General features: G+C 42.6%; 1 protein-coding gene across 1 annotated transcript in view; it reads left to right on the forward strand.

Moving 5' to 3' along the window:
* Positions 1–17,271, forward strand: part of ST3GAL6 (ST3 beta-galactoside alpha-2,3-sialyltransferase 6) — a 48,872-nt gene that overhangs the window by 22,902 nt on the left and 8,699 nt on the right. Inside the window, exons 4-6 of the mRNA XM_062619538.1 lie at positions 418–495; positions 11,354–11,449; positions 13,550–13,736. Coding sequence (XP_062475522.1) covers positions 418–495; positions 11,354–11,449; positions 13,550–13,736 — 361 coding nt within the window. The remainder of the gene's footprint in view (positions 1–417; positions 496–11,353; positions 11,450–13,549; positions 13,737–17,271) is intronic.

Genomic DNA, 17,271 nt, shown 5'->3' on the forward strand with positions numbered 1-17,271 from the left:
CTTAAAGTACCCTATGTGGTACTCTCTCTATTCCCCACTCTAAATGAGACTCTTCTCTGAGGAGCGCTGGTGATGCTATCTGGTTTGGCTGCAGCATTGATTCATCCCAGGTGTCCTGCTTCTCTACAGGTAGGTCTGAAATCTCACCTGGTTATGGATTCTTTGATAGTTACTGAGAAGAGGGAGGTTACAGACCCTTTGGAACAGTGCTATGAGATAAAAGCCTTTGCTAGTAATTGTATGCTGCAGTGATAAAAATCCATCTTTATGATGCAAAGGTAATCATGAAAATTTAGCATGGTGTTAACTTTTACTAGTTAAATTAGCTTTTACTAATTTGGCTTGTCCAAGTTTCCCTACCTTGTTGCTGCTACTGATTCCTATTACTGCTATTTCTTTGAAATTCTTCTTTTGCAGGCTGCCGCCTACGGCTGTGGAGAGAAGGAATGTGCTGGACACTTGCCTCCTGAAACCAGCATTTGAATCTTTACTGGGGTGAGTATTCTGTGGGAAGTAGAGGGAAAAGGAAAGTCTGTGCTGATTGAGGTAGAAATGAGCTATTTACATATTCTGACCTATTTCACATTTCGATTTACCTCTAAAAGTACAGCTTTTTCATTGTTATTCTTCCTGGTTGTCGCAACATAAATTGTTTAGCTTGCCACTGATCAGCATCTGAGCAATACCACACAACTAGCTCAAAATGCTGGTGTCTGTACTGAATAAATACATACTTCCTGTTCACATATTCTAGCTAGTAACAGTGAAGCTATTTTAATGATTGAAGTACAAGCCTTAGGTTCCCTCTGCTCCATGTTTTTGATGTAAAAAAGTCTTCATATCAAAGACCGAAACTCAGTCACTCTGTTATTAAAAACCTGCACTTTAAAGAGTTTTTGATAGTTAAGTATTTCTGTAGCAGCCAGGAATCAAGAGAGATTTTGAAAATTTCTTCTATTTATTTCGAAAGTGGAGAATGAAATGTGCAAAAATTCATCTAATCTTTAATGATAGAAGATTCTTCCCCTTCAGTGGAGCTTTAATGAAATTTGAGTTTATTCATGCTTTTGTTCCTTTAATAGTATTGTTGAATTGTGCGTAGATGTTCTCCATTTTAGTATACTCATAGAAAGCTTCCTTTGTAAAGAAGCGATCATATGAAAAAAGAAAGAGCTTCAACCCAAAACGAAGGAGGTGTTTGGTCACAAAAGTGCATCCAAGAGTTTTGTGAGGCAATAATAGGAGGTTTTGTTATTAGAAGCACAAGTCTTAAATGAGAGGTCAAGAAAGTACCACGGGACCAGAAGCAGACAAGCTGTATTGTTGGCTTTGTGTTTTGCCTTAGCAGACATTGAATATGGTCCTGGGAAGGCTTGGGAAGATCTTTAGAACCAAGTCCTGGCTGAGGGAGTCTTAAAGCTCTAAGTAAAGGCACCATTGCTTTTTTTGCTGTACAAGAAAACATGGCTTTGTTTCAGTGCTATTATTATTTTAAAGAACATGGAACAATCTTAAGTTTGTTCTACTCAAAACAGTCCTGTGGTCTTTGAGTTTTAGTTAGCTGCGTGGCCCAGTAAAGTAGTCCTAGTTCCCTCCTTACTTCCCCCAGTGTGCCCAGGCTGTCTCTATGTCAGGCTCAGCAGGATAGCTCTGGTGCTGAGCAAGGGGGGCAGGGATGGACTCGGATGCACAGCAAAAAAAAAGGTGCAGAGCTAGAACAGAATCTCTTGCATATTTCCACAGCTCCTTTACAGAGATAGTTTGTGTGAGCTGAAGAGCTGGTCTGTGCACTTTGGTAATAGCCTGGGGAGGTTGCAAGGATTTTTAACCTGGCAGAATTATTTATTGGAAAGGAACCAGAGCTAGAATTAAGAATCTCTTTGCAGTAGATGCATTATTTATTTATTATGTCTAAGCTTAGCAGCTGCTTCTGAACAGCAAGGCAAGTTACTACGTTTAATACAGGTGGTGTTCAGTGCATGTTGTCTTAAAGTTAGCTGGTCTTGCTTAGTTAACCTATGGCCCAGTTCTTGGTGTGTGGGCTGTGGTATTCTGTTGGGTTTTTGGTTTGGTTTTTTTCCTTTTTACTGTTGGTATCTTCTGAATACATAGAGCTTAGAGTGAGGTACTTGCTTTGTAAAGCTGAAATGGAGGGGTTTATTTTAACAGCTATTAATGTTCTTCACAGAGAAACAAGTCATGTGCTGGCTATGGGTATTTATGATCAACAGTAGGCTCTCTTGTTGTGACTGTGTACTTCTGTGTTAACACTTTAATATAAGGCCTGGTATTCAGGATCACTCCAGTAAGCCATTTCAGTGAGTGTGTGACTATTTAACTCCAAGGTAAAGCCAATGGCATGATGGCATGTGACAGGATTGGGTCTACTGTGCATTTATTTGACTTGACTTGGCAGGTATGGTAACATGAGCGCCTCCCTGAGAGAACCCTTGTCTGTGGTTGCCGTCTTTTGAAGACATGACCCATTCTTTCTGTCTTGATGCTTATAGAGTATGATGCCATCCTACTCTAGTTTGTAGGAGGAATGTGCTTTTGAGGCAGTCCTCCTTGTGATCCCCATGTGCCACTCTTCTCATCACAGGGTGACCCTGGCATATGTGGTCTGGGCTCCTTTTGGACATCTGGCTAAGCCAGAAAATGCACTGAAGGAGCACACCTGCCGTGCTGCAGCTGCTGGTGTTCAGTCTGCAGCATCCTAATGGAGTTAGCCTAGCACAAAAAACAAACTGAGATGTGTAGAATGTGGATGTGAGAACTCCATACTTTTTCCTGTATGGGTATACCTCTGTTGCTGCAGAGTACTTACTAATGTGAATACAGCCACATGTTTGGAATGGGAATGTATCTCAAATAAGCTGAAGTCTTCAGGAGATGGTATTTTCAAATTAAAACACCTTGTTTCAAATCGAATTCTGTAAATTGCAGTATATAATAAGAACTTAATATTCCTTGCCTCTGTTACATACTTTTCAAACCTGAAGTTACTCATTGTCTTTCTGGGTTACATGTTCTCTTAAACATGTTCTTATGTTTTAAGCTTTCAGTCATGTGATTTTAATGACTTTATAACTTATAGTAGCAGAGAAAGTGAGAGTGTCCTTTTATTTCACACTTTACCTGTATTTTCCAATACAAAATCTTTCCCTTTTGTCACTTGCTTTCTTTCCCTGTGTTCGTGAGTTTTCTTCTCTTAAAAATTGATAATACTTGCAGTAGGATGAAGAAAGCTTTTTTTTTTTTTAAAAGAAATTGCATGAATTACTGGCTAATTGAAATACATAATCTGGATTTTTGAAACTTTTTCCCTTTCATTAGTGTTGACAAAATATACCCGTTCCTGTGTGCTAATGATTTTATCAGAGTGGCGGAGTTCCACGGGAGTGATAAGTTTGAACTACCTTATGGAATAAAGAGAGCAGGTTTGTGTTCTCCATGTACCTTGTTTTTAAATAGAAATACCTAAATGGCATGTAAAGCCACTGAATCTCAGGCTCTGGTCTTTCCTGTTCACCAACGCAAATCCTTTTGGGGGTATCTAGCAGTGACTCAGTGGGTTCATTTACTCCCTCTGATCTAGCACCCTCCTTTTTTTAACAAATAAAGCACCATGTTGGGGTTGCCCCTCTTAGCGGAGAAGCTCCAAAAAGGTGGAGGTGAGGAAGAATGGAGCTTATTCAGCTTCTTTTCATTTGTGTGTGGACTGAAGTGCTAAAGATATTTAGCTAGCACCTTATTAGGTGAAGTATTAGCTGGGTCAATATGGTGGGGTTTGATCAACACACTTAAGCTGATCAGAATGAAGAGTCCTACTGAGGCAGAAGTCTGCAGGTTGGGGCAGTTATATCATCAAATTTTCCCTTTTACTGAACTAGCTTCTACCACTAGGGGAGGTGTCACTGTGGCTGCAGGGGGTATTCTTGCCATTGCACAGCTGCTGTGCCTGTGTGTGCTTGTTCATGTCTGCTACCTGTGTTGATCAGGGCATAGTAAACAGAGGCAGAGACCCTAAGGGGCTTAGTCATCCTTTTGGAAAGGGTTGTAAGTCTCAAATCCCAGAGTTTTTAATACTGAGCTGTGTAGCTTCCTAGTACTGTGCAGATCTGGGCTTTAGACTCTATTTGCCATACATCAGTATAAAGAGGATGATGCATTTTTCTGCATCTCTGGGGCTGCAGTGAGAAAAAGTATGTTTGGGAACGAGCTGAGGCCCCTTCTCAGTTTGAGGCACATTGAGTGTCCAGCAGGTGCCTGCCCACCGCGAGACAGCTGGGAAAGTGCTTCTACCCAGCTTTGCTAGTGGGCACAGGCTGGATTGATGTCTTCTCACAAGATACCTAATGCTGTTACTGTCTCTGGCTGTGCATCCCCTCTTGAGTCAAGGCTGCTTCTGTTTCAGCTGAAGTTGGGTAGACGAAAAACCCCAGTCAACTGGAATGTAGTTGACTTCCAATGATTATTTACTGTTGCAGTTGGTTTTTTTTTTTTTTTTTTTAATACAAATCCCCTGCTGTTTTCCAACAGGGGAATGCTGGGGCAGGAAAAGCTTCCTAGAGAGGAGCTCCTACAACCCTGATTTTCTTTGGCATCATTGACTGACTCGTGGCCCTAAATGACAAGTGTTCTTATTTTGAGTTTTTTATGCACAGTGTGTAAAAACTGCTGTATCTGCTGTAGTCAGGGTGGCAAGCTTATTTTTGTCTCAAAAATCATTGAACATTTTCATTAACCTTCTTCATATTTGCTTTCTAGAGCAATTCTTTCGTTTAGCCCTTTAAAGACTGCAGAACTGCGGGCTTTTTAATGAAGATGACAGGTGAGATGGTTTATTTGATACTGTTTCTGTTAATTGCATTTTAAATATTAAATATCTGAAAAGGAAATAGTAGTGTTATCCTGAAATTGCTCTTATTCGCCAAGATGCAGATCTGATTGACACTGTCCAAGCATTATCTGATATCTGTAACTGATCCCAAGATTTAAGTAAGTTTGGTTTTATACATACATAGCACTAGCATTTAAGAATAATTCTTCTGTGAGAGAACTTGAATTTACAGATTTCTTTTCATAAGTGTATTAGGAGTTTGCTAACGAATGCAATCCCATCTTCCTGTAGTATCTTTCCATACTTCAGGAAAGTGAAACCACCCCTGAAAAGTTCAATGTGGTGTCCTTTTTCAGAATCATTATTAGTGTAAGCTAGATAATTTTTGAGATAAGCATATGCAGACCAGTGACTGTTTCTAAGCAAAAGAAATCTTATGCATATCCCTGTGCCGCTTCATTTGCTGGCCTGCTGCATGCCCTTGTTTGTATGTGTGCTCAGCTTACTTTTCCTGTGAATAAGGGAGACCTAAGCAGCCAGGAAAGGCTCTTCCGGCCTTTTGGGAGTAACCAGGGTGTGGCACAGATTGAAGCATGCCTTAGATAACTCCCTTCCTATGTATTAGATTGTACTGTTTAAATCTCTTGATTAGAAGCTACTTCTGCCCATAGTTTTTGTTTAGTTTTGCGTGTGTGTGATTGTTGGGGTTTATTTTGGTTTGGGGTTTTGTTTTGTTTTATTTTGTTGGAGGTAGTAAAGTTGGAAAGTATGCTGAAATCCTGTGTTTAACAAGTGATGCAAATGACTTTTTAGGTTTGCAGTCTAGCAAACAGGCTGACAACCTGCCCTATGTCACATTAATGTGAGAATTCTTAATAGAGTTGAATGCATATAATGCTGTGCTTGGCTGTATTTGGGGATTTTTTTAATCAAGGAGATCAAATAGAAGATTATTGCTTCAAGACAAATGGTAGGATCACATTTTAATTAACTTGGGTGGAATATGAGCAAAATAATTGTTTTTAATACCCAGTTTTCCTTTTAGGTGCTTTTCTTTACCTACTGTAGTCCTTCCTTCCAGTGTGTTTAGTGTCTATTTCTAGGATGTTCAGGTTTACTCTTGGGGGTGGCAGAAGGGGAAAAAACCCAACATAAGAAGGATGTAGACCTGTTAGAACACATCCAGAGGAGGACCCTGAAGATCATCAGTGGGCTGGAGCACCTCTCCTATGAAGACAAAGAGACTTGGGCTTCTTCAGCTTGGAGAAGAGAAGGCTCAGGGGAGACCTTAGAGCAGCTTCCAGTAACTTATGAGGGCCTGCAAGAAATCCGGAGAGGGATTTCTTATGAGGGCGTGTAGGGATTGGACATAGGGTAATGGCTTTAAACTGAACGAAGTGAGATTTAGTTAGATATTAGGAAGAACTCCTTTACTATGAGGGTGGTGAGACACTGGAACAGGTTGCCCAGAGAAGCAGAGAGGCTGTGGCTGCCCCATCCACGGAAATGTTCAAGGCCAGGTTGGACACAGGGGCTTGTAGCAACCTGGTCTAGTGAAAGGTGTCCCTGCCCATGGCAGGGGGGTTGGAACTAGATGATCTTTAAGGACCCTTCCAACCCAAACTGTTCTATCAGGAGTACAATAATTGGGGAAATTTATACAGAATTGGCTGAGAAAGGCTATTATTTTTTCTGGAGATTGAAAGAGAATGCCAAATGCCGTATTATAAATTTCCTGATATCACAAGTTCAGCACTATAATCATTTTGGCTGTTGTGATGCCTGCAGTACAGCATAGTACCTTTTAAATGGAAATGTCTGTCCTCAACAGTAAGGTAATTGGTATAATGAATGTAGGTTCTCTGAGATAGGTATGTTTCATGGTTCATGAAGTATGCTTCATTTTAATAAAAGTAATATAGTTCAGTAGTACTGAAGCAAAATGAGAACTATTAATATTTAATAGGCAGTAGTATAAACAAAAATATAATGACTTCAGTGTGATTTGTTCTTTCTAGATCTATCAGGTTTTGTGCATAGCACTGTTAGGGCATGAACTGCGGTAGTAAAGAAGAGCTTTTATACATACACATTTATCTGAGATACAGTGGCTTTTAAATGTGAAACACTTTGGGAATTAATCCTAACAACCTTCTCTGGTGATACAGAATTATTGGGCAACTCTGCAATGCTGCTGCCTAATTCAGCCTTCCTGGCAGAATGCGAAATGAATTTCCCTATAAGCATTTCCTGGGGGAACCTGTTGTGAAGTATTTTAACAAATATTAGGTTATATGAGCACCAAATCTGTGGTTTGCTGTATACATAGCTGTATTTGTGTGCAGCTTAGGTAAAACTGTACATAGTGTGAGCTATAAAGGATTTCTTTCCAAACGGTGCCATTTTCCAAACTTAGGTGTTCTCACTGTGTAAAGACCCAGTTCTCTAAAACTCTTTGGAAGTGAACAGTGTCACTGACTTCAGTGGAATAGCCTGTAGGAAAAGGGTTTTGAGGCTAAGGGTATATCCACAAAGTAACCTCTGAACACTGACTCCTCTACCCTTTTCCTCAGGATTACTTGCTGGGCACTCTTAGGACTTCGACAGCAGTGAATTCTTACAAATGCATTTACACAATTCTGAGTCAAGAAAATGTGACCTCTGCATCTTCCTTTTACCAAATACCTCAGAGGAAATAATTTGCATTCCCCAACTGACTATGGGGGGTGTGTACTAAAGAAGCTGACGTTGAGATCATCTTTTTGCTTTTTTGAGTGAAACAGTATTTCAGTGGAATGTGCAAGATGCAAACCTGCTGACCTTTAAAAGCTACATTTCCATTTAACAAATTTTTTTTTTTTTCATAGACTAGGAAAATGTTTATTTTAGTATTTCACCACATAAACAATGTATGTAAAGCAATGCCCGGCTTTGAGATTAAGATGCTCTTGTACACCATGTGAATAGGGCAGTAGTTCAATAGTTTGAGTTACTAATGGGATTGCATTCAGATGTTGGAGATGAATTACCATGTGATTGCATCAGGGTCCATTTATACTCTTAAGTAGATCTTGAACATCTAAATGCAATCCCTTAGCAATTGTTATAACTGAGGTTTTACTGTTTTTCACTTTCATCAGTATTGTGCTCGTGGTTGTAAGCTAGACCTCCAGGCATTTCAGTCTGTTACATTTCACTTGTAGCACACCTGATGTTGTTTAAAGACATCTGAATTTATATCTCTTCTTGCCAATTTATTGATTTGGAGAAAGAGTGTTTTTCACCCTTTAGGGTGAGTGGAGTTTTTTTAATTAAAAAAAAAAAAGGAAACTTTGTAAGTATGGTTGGTAAAATATCTGGGAGTAACAGTCTGACAGAAAGTACAGGTCAGTTTATTTAACTTAAGTATCTCTGAATACAGTCCAGCCTGGCTACATATTCTTTATCTCAATTTAATATGTCAGTTTTCTGTGATATTATATTCAATCTTTTTATGCTAGCATAAACCATTCCCCTCCCTGCTTATTGTTGTCAGTGAAATCTGTGTTACTGTGGACACAGACTTACAATTGTAACTGAGTACACTTGAATACAGAGAAGGGGGGCAAAGGAGAGAATACAGTTCAACAAGAGGGCATTTGTGCCAGACTTCCTGTTTGAGTTGGTCCACTTGGACTTCCTGAGTTTGACAGAGATTAAAAGCTGGTCTTTCTAATTTGCTTGACTGTATTTATGACTGTGTTCGTGTACAATTCATCAGGAATACTTGATCTGCTCATTAACTTTATACACTTAAAAAGTCCGTGTACTAATGTTAGATGCTTTCTGGGTTATCTGAAGGCAGCCAATGATTTTATTTTTGAGTGTGTGTGTTATTAAGGGCACTGGACTTTGAAAGCATAATCAGACTTCAAATTCTGAATCAAATTCAATTTCCCATCCAAGTAGTATTAGTCAGCCGAGGTGGGTTGACCTTGGCTGGATGGTAAGTGCTCACCAAAGCCACTCTATCACAAGATAAGGATAGTGGGAGATCACTCACCAGTCACCATCATTGGCAAAACAGACTCAATTTTTATTACCAATCAAGTCTGGGTAAGATAATGACAAATAAAACCAAATATTGAAACGCCTTACACACATCCCTTCTTCCTGGGCTTAACTCATGAATTCTCTACATCCCCAACCCCAGCAGCAACAAGGGGACAGGGAATGGGGGCTGCTGTCAGTACATCACACGTTGTCTCTGCTGCTCCTTCCTCCTCAGGGGAGGACTCCTCACACTCTTCCCCTGCTCCAGCGCGGGGTCCCTCCCACAGGAGACAGTTCTGAATGAACTTCTCCAACATGAGTCCTTCCCATGGGCTGTAGTTCTTCATGAACTGCTTCAGCGTGGGGTCAGTCCTTCAGGAACAGACTGCTCCAGCATGGGTCCCTTTGGGGTCACCAGTCCTGCCAGCAAACCTGCTCTGGCATGGGCTCCTCTCTCCACAGGTCCAGTGCCTTAGCCCCCTCACAGTAAAGAACTTCTTCCTTACATCTAACCTGAGCTTCCCCTGTTCTAAGTTTAAACCCATTACCTCTTGTCCTATTGCCATAGTCCCTGATGAAGAGTCCCTTTCTGGCATCTGAACATTGATGGAACAGGTTTTCACCACTCTGATTTCCGAGGTACTGAGTCACATAGACTTGTGGTATTAGCTGGAAATATTTTTATGAATGCTTGGCTTCTGCTAAGCTGCACAGGAAACACTAGAGAAAGGTATGCCAGGTTTTTACATGTCACACCACCCTAAAAGCTGTGTTTAGCAGCACTATTTAAATATATATTTACATGTATATATAAATTTTTTAGAGGCAACTCCCTCTGCTGATGTGGCTCTGGAGCAGCAGGCGAGAAGGTGCCATCCCAGCATTTCTTTTGAAATGCAGTGCCTTTTATCTCTGGCATTTATTCACATTTCACCTTTCTTGTAAGCTTCAGGTTTTCAGCATTACTGTGAGGCTCAGTTTCCCCATAGCCCACATGCAGTACAGCGTAACTGCATTAACTCTGTAGGAGACACAGGGAACTGCTTTGTACCTTGAGGTGTTGGTTGGTCTTGGCTGGAACAAGCTATTTTCACTGATGTTGAACAATACTCTCAGATGAAAAAACAAGTTGGACTGTCTGAGGAGGAACATATTAATTAGTCTTCATAAAGTGACACACTGGGCATTTAATACAGATTATAGTATTTGGGGGATAGTCGTGGGGTGCCCTATGGTAAGAAAAGAGCCTTTTGCTTGCTTGAAGAACTGTGGGAGTGGGATGCTGGGAGATGACTCATTCCCAGTAAGCTGTGAGCCTGTTTGTGTCTGAAGAAAATACCAAATTTTTTATTTTGCCATTGTTCCTGCTGCAGCCGAAATGCTCTAAATGAAGAAGCAGTTTTACAATGGAAAATGATGGCCTTGTCCTGTAAGAAGGAGTTTGCAGTCTAATACATTTGGTGTAAACCTTCCCAAAAGAGGCCTATTCTATTGAGTAAAAAACCAGCAAGCCTGTCTGTGCACTTTTTCTTTATTTTAAGTAAAGCACACATTTTACTAGCATTAAAATAAGACAGTAGGGAGTGAAAGATGCACTTAGAAAACGAGGGAGAACTTAGGAAATCTTACTTTTAGAATCTATTTTTGTAAGTTTACGCTTTTCATTATACCTTTTTGGGGTGCTTTTGAACTCGAGTACGCTCTAAATTTGACAGGAATAGCTATTCTGGTTGCATGTAGTATAAGGTTTAACTTGATGCTCACAGTGTTTTATATACTTATTGTGTCTAATTTGTATCTAGTCACATGAGAATGCAACTTTTAATTAAGTATATCCTTCTTAAGTCGTGACAGCATGCACTTAGTACATGCTTAGGCAGCACTTTCAAGTAGAAGGAGAAAAATCAGTATTTGAATGGCCATCGTGCATGTCATTGGGCTAAAGTTTTCCACACGTACAATTCAGAGGCATGTAAGGTAAATCGTGAACATAAATCTTACTGCTTTAGCTTATGTTAGAGATCTTTAGATTTGTGAAGTTGTCACAAGTATGGCAGAAGCACATTAATTTGAGCTATTTTTTTCAGACGTACTCTGTCCTGGTTAGTATACCTCCAGACTGGGGTAAGTTTGAAGCACTGTGGAAGATAATTTATCTAACGGCCATTACCCATATCACCAACTGGGTTAGATATCTTAAACAGCAAACCACTGGAAGAAGAACATGTATAAAACTGGTTTTACTTCAGAGAAGCCAATTTCCAAGTTTAGCAGTTCCTGAAATAATGCAACTGCATTTACTTTTTTGAAAGCAGCCTTAGTGTATGATAAAGGATTGAGAGTACCCTGTAAAGGCCAAAGAGTGTAAAAGATACAGGATTTCCACTAGTAAAAAAGCCAGCTAAATGCAAATATCTCATGAAAAGCAACATGAAGCAAAGGAAGTCATGCATATTAAAAGCTCTGTTTGTTCCACAGCATCACCTGTCACCGCTGTGTCGTGGTCGGTAATGGAGGAGTACTTCGAAATAAGACATTAGGGGAGAAAATTGACTCATATGATGTGATAATCAGGTAAATGGTATCTCCTTTTCATTTCGTGTACATGCAAAGAATTAACAAACTTTTGCTTTAGAGTTCAGTTATTATACAAGTGCAAATGTATAAAACTGATTGGTTTATTTGTCCTGTCACAGCCTTCATTTAAAAAAATTTAGGAAAAAATGGATCAGTGTTTTATTACACAGATTGACTGATACAGGGGAGGAGAGATCACTGGGTGGTAAGTCTGACTCATGTACAGAGATACACATGTGCAAGATGCTGCCATCAGGGATAGGTCCAAGCACGTGGCCCTTGCTGTGAGCAGCATCCTGGGCAGCTCTGCCTCTGACCTTCCATACCACACCTCTTACCCCTCTGCTGGTTTGTGCATTGCTTGGAGTGAATTAAATGTTTATGCATGGAGGATGATGTTGATGTCTGCCCATTTTTCTCAAGCATGTTAGTTCACATTGGAAGTTTATAAGATGCTTTGACAGACCAGAGAATGCTGTGCTCTGAAGAAGACTGGGTTGGGCTGGGGAAACTGGGGAACTGCTTAGAGAGGAACAGGCAAGGAGAGGGGAGGAAAAAAGCTCAAATGTCAAGCAAACTGAAAATGCAGTATTTGGCTAATTATAACAATTTTCTGCACATTAAGAAAAAGATAAATCAGTTTCTCCTTTGCAAGAAGTGAGATGGTAACTGGTTAAACAGCCCTTCTGCCTTTAGTCGGTCAGGTAGTGTACCGAAGCCCTCTTTTGCTAAAATTTGAGCTGCCGTTTCAGTTTGTCTGCTTTATGCTTCAACATTGTGTTCTTGTTTTTGTTACTTTGCCATCGGTCCTAATGCTCATTTTCGTAGTCGTGTTTCACTCGTCAGGCATTACCATAAAAAAATCTCCATACAAAGCCTGGAGTTTGACATGCATTTGAAAACACACTGATAAGGTGGAAATGAATACATGGAATTCTTCAGTTGTAGCTCCTCTTATAAAGTTCAGACTCCAGATAATGTCCTTGTTCTTAGGAAGCTTCTCTTGCCTGCCAGCTTTGTGCTTTACAAATAAAACTTGCCTTGCATTTATTTTCTCTGTAGTATGATGATGCATGGAAGCTCCAGAGATTATTTTAAACCTATTTCAAGTATTTGGGCTCCTCAGTGATCTGTCTACTCTTCTTAAAAAGGAAATCTTTGTGTAGACTACTGTTACACGTTTAAAAACATTTCTAAATTCAAAACTGCTTCAGAAATACAGTACGCATTTACTTACTGTGAAGGAGCAAAGAGGTCATGTTTGCATTCTGTATTTCATGATGACTTTTGCTAAAACTTTGAAATACTCCCTTGTCTGCATACTTTGTTTTACAAACATTCGTTTCTAAGCAGCATGCCTCTAATGTTGAGAAGTCAGTCACATTGGCAAGGATGGAGCATACAGGGACTGCTTGAATTCTCCAAAGAATACAAAACACACCTACCAAGCAGAAACTGCAAGGCGGAGGCTTAAATGTAGCCCCTCTGACCCACCTGCTCACTGCTTATTAATCTGCTGTACCCCAAAGCAGTGGCAGCTGTGCAAATAATATTTAAAAACGAAAAAAAACAACAGAGACCTAACACCCCAAACCCCTCAAGCAGACAAAAAAGGCGGACATAAAGATGTATCACCATCAGGTATGCAGTCATAATCCCTGTTCTTTTATGCTGTAGATAGTGAAGAATATTAGAACATTCTTCAGTTGCCTCCTGTATGACTCGGATCATCTAGTAGTGTGAATGGAGCAATTGGTAATTCTCCAAGCCAGATACTCTTTTTGGTCTTCTCTAGTTTCTGTGTTTGAGCCAAATCAGATGGCTGTCTGCTCAAGTGACACGCGATAAGCAATTGTGTGATTGTGTTCTAAACCATCTTGGCCAAGTTCCCATACGTGCTTGATCCCTCAGAGTTAGAGGGTGAGTGTACCTGATAATTGCTCATCCACCATGCAGTGTAATAACTAAATGCTGGCCAACAAGCCCTCCTGTACCTGGACATGCTGTCTTTCCAACAGACTAACGTGTGTGCCAGCCAGTGCACAGTAAGGTTGTGGGTAGGGTGGTCATTGCTGTCTCTGTGTCTGTCCTTTGCAGAATGAATAATGGCCCTGTTATAGGGTATGAAGATGATGTTGGGAGGAGGACGACTTTCCGCCTTTCTTACCCGGAATCCATCTTCTCAGATCCGATCCACTACGACCCTAATACAACTGTTGTTCTCATTGTCTTCAAACCACGTGACTTGAAGTGGCTTTGGGAGATACTGGGTGGTCAGAAAGTAGTGAGTTTAATTATTCATGCACTTTGCTTCAGCTTGCCACACACCTCTCATTTAAAATACCTGTTTTGCTTTGAACTTTAGTCCTCCTAGCTGGAGGGAGCACTGGATCTCCTAGTCAGTCTACTCAGTATCCCTTTCCCATAAATGTTTCTGGCCTCTTTCTCACAACAAGTGTTTCAATCATAGATTGGTTTGGGTTGGAAGGGACCTTAAGGATCATCCAGTTCCAAACCCCCTGTCACAGGCAGGGACACCTTCCACTAGACCAGGTTGCTCCAAGCCCCGTCCAGCCTGACCTTGAGCAATATATTTGATCGGTATACTTGATCAGAACAATATAGTTGAACAAATATTTAATCAGTTCCTCATCCCTTTTCCTCTTCAAGATGACTTTTTATCCTCTTCCTAGCACTGTTTCATATTATGGCATGCATGTTCCAGCCATTTCCCAGATTATTTTATCCTGCACACTTGGTGGAATTGCAGAATAATGTTGGAAGGGACCTCTCTTTGGAGGTCTTTAGTCCAAAACCTTGTTGAAAGAAAGGAAGGCCAAGTTCAAAGCCATGCCAGGCTCTCAGGGCATGGTCCAGGTAAATTTTGAGTATTTCCAGGGATATTTCTGTAATGTCTGTTTCAGTGCTGCAGTGCCTTCACAGGAAAGAATTTCTCATCTTTTCACTGTGTGCATCTGAAAAGAGTCTGAGAAAACAGTTTTCTCAGACCCTCTTGTTTGCCCTGCTCTCTGGCGCCTTGGCCATTTTAGTGGCTGCCTGCTGAGCTTGCCCAAGTTTGACACTTGCACAAAAGGGGAGAACCCAAAACAGCATTTGTGAGATCTCAGAAAAGCACAGTGCAAAGTGCTTTGAAAATGATAACATCTGTCTACGTGTTCCTTATGCTCTTACTAATGTGGCCAAGCACACAATTCGCGTTTACTGCCTCCGGGGCATACAGCTGGTCCATCAGGGACCTTTCTGCAAAGCTGTTTTCCAGGCAGCTGGCCCCAGTCTCTGCTGCTGCAGTGGGTTATCCTATTGCAGGAGTACAATTTGCGCATGTCTTTGCTGAACTTTGGGAGGTTCAGCACTCCTTCTTCAACCTCCTGCCCTTGGATTTTATTCTGGTTAGAGATGCTGTCCTGGGTTCAGCAGTAGCAGTCATTTTTCCCCTTCTTGGTGGCTGGTGCAGTGCAGTGTTTTGACTTTCAGCTCGGGAACAGAGCTGATAACAAGGATGTTTAGGTTTGGCCAAGGACTTTGTGAGCCTCATGCTCTGCCAGGGAGGAGGGGAAGCCAGGAGGAAGCAGAGACAGGACACCTGACCCAAACTGACCAAAGAGGTATTCCATACCACAGCACGTCATGCCCAGGATGTAACTGGGAGTTAGCCGGAAAGGGCCAGGAGACTGCAGGGTTGGAGGAGGTATCGGTCAGAGCTTGGTCGGGCTGGGGGGGCGAGTTATCGGTTGGCTGGTGGTGAGATGATGTATTCTCTTCCCTTGTTATTTCCTTTACCATTATTATCATTGGTGGTAGCAGTAGTGATTTGTGTTATACCTTAGTTACTAAACTGTTCTTATCTCAACCCGTGGGAGTTGCATTCTTTTCGATTCTCCTCTCCGTCCCTCCGGGAGCAGGGGGAGGGCAAGAAAGGGGGGGAAGTGAGCGAACGAATTACCTGACTGGGTTTAAACCACGACAGTTCTTTTTGGCGCCCAACGTGGGGCACGAAGGGTTGAGATAACGACAGATCTGACCAGATTAATAGTCACTTGTCACAATGGTGATTTATTGGCTCTCAGAGTTGTTTTGCTTGATCTCACAGCTTCAGAATGTTGTAACTTACGTAGAGCCGGTATTAGCTGTATTAGTGTTTATCAAGTATGGGGCCTGGGCTAAGGTTCTTGTCTCACTGTGCTTTATGGCAATGGCTTGTAATACGGGCGGGCTCCAGCAGCAGGGCGGGACGGACGTGGCCGTGGACTTGTACCTGGCCGTCCGGCTGCTCTTCACCGTCCTGGCCCTCGCCCTACTCTCCATCTTCGTGAGGCTGCGGGGAGCCGAGGGGGAGCGGCCCCGGGAGCCGGCGGCAGCCGAACCGGCCCGGGAGAGCGGCCCCGGGGACCAAGCGGCGGCGGGAGCGGGGCCGGAGGCCGCGAGGGGACGGCTGCCGGTGGAGGAGGTCGGGGCGGTCGAGGAGCAGAAGGAAGCGGCTGCCGAGCAGCGGGAGAAGGCGGCGGAGGAGCCGAGCCCCGCGGCCGAGCCCAGCCCCGCGGCCGAGCGCAGCCCCGCGACGGCCGAGAGCATTTCCGGGAAGCCGCCCGCCGAGCCCCAGGAGCATGCAGGAGACCACGCAGCATTTCCCAGCAAGGCAGAGGAGGAAGAGCTGGACTCAGGAAAAGGGAAGCTGGCGGTGGGAGAGCCGGCAAGCACAGCAGCTACACCAGCCCCAGTGACAAGCACAGCAGCATCAACTGAGAGTTCTGAAGGTTTTGAATGGCCTTTGGGTGTCCTTGGGACCTGCCTGCTGATTGTGATGGGGATCAGCATGTTGGCACACATACAGACTGTGTTTTACCCACAACCATTTTGTCTGATCTCAGAAGTTAAGCAGAGTCAGATTTGGGTCTTGTCTGGGGTTAGACAACGATATAGTGGGACCAGGAGATTTTCCCCAAGGCTGGAGAGTCATGAGTGGCAGGGTGTGTGGGACAGTATGGGCAAGTATCTAGTCCACTGGGCCCCTCCAGTGCTTTGGAAACATCGGAGATGGAAGGCAGCTGCATGGAGTCCCCAGCAACAAGCTGCAGAAACTGCTGAAGGGGACAGTGAATTATTTTAAGCCTGGTGGGCCCATGGCACTTCAGGCCATCATAGCAGAGATGCAACATAGAGATGGACTCATGATCGAGGGGTGGACATAGCAATGGACACTATTGCCCAGGTTATTCACGAGTGTGAACACTGCACACAGTCTCTCCTGCTCTGGAAGACTGTTACAAGAGATGGAGCCTGACATGGACCAGATGGACGCAGCAGCTTTATAGGGACTGGTCTATGCACTAAGATAAGAGTATATTGAAAATGTGGGATCTGAGCATGACGTGAATGGTATGGAATAAGGGGTGGATAATGTCCTGGGTTCAGCAGTAGCAGTCATTTTTCCCCTTCTTGGTGGCTGGTGCAGTGCAGTGTTTTGACTTTCAGCTCGGGAACAGAGCTGATAACAAGGATGTTTAGGTTTGGCCAAGGACTTTGTGAGCCTCATGCTCTGCCAGGGAGGAGGGGAAGCCAGGAGGAAGCAGAGACAGGACACCTGACCCAAACTGACCAAAGAGGTATTCCATACCACAGCACGTCATGCCCAGGATGTAACTGGGAGTTAGCCGGAAAGGGCCAGGAGACTGCAGGGTTGGAGGAGGTATCGGTCAGAGCTTGGTCGGGCTGGGGGGGCGAGTTATCGGTTGGCTGGTGGTGAGATGATGTATTCTCTTCCCTTGTTATTTCCTTTACCATTATTATCATTGGTGGTA

Source organism: Pezoporus occidentalis, unplaced genomic scaffold (genome assembly GCF_034315485.1).
Source record: "Pezoporus occidentalis ecotype Australia unplaced genomic scaffold, CSIRO_AGI_Poc_V1 ctg211, whole genome shotgun sequence".
Lineage (NCBI taxonomy): Eukaryota > Metazoa > Chordata > Aves > Psittaciformes > Psittacidae > Pezoporus > Pezoporus occidentalis.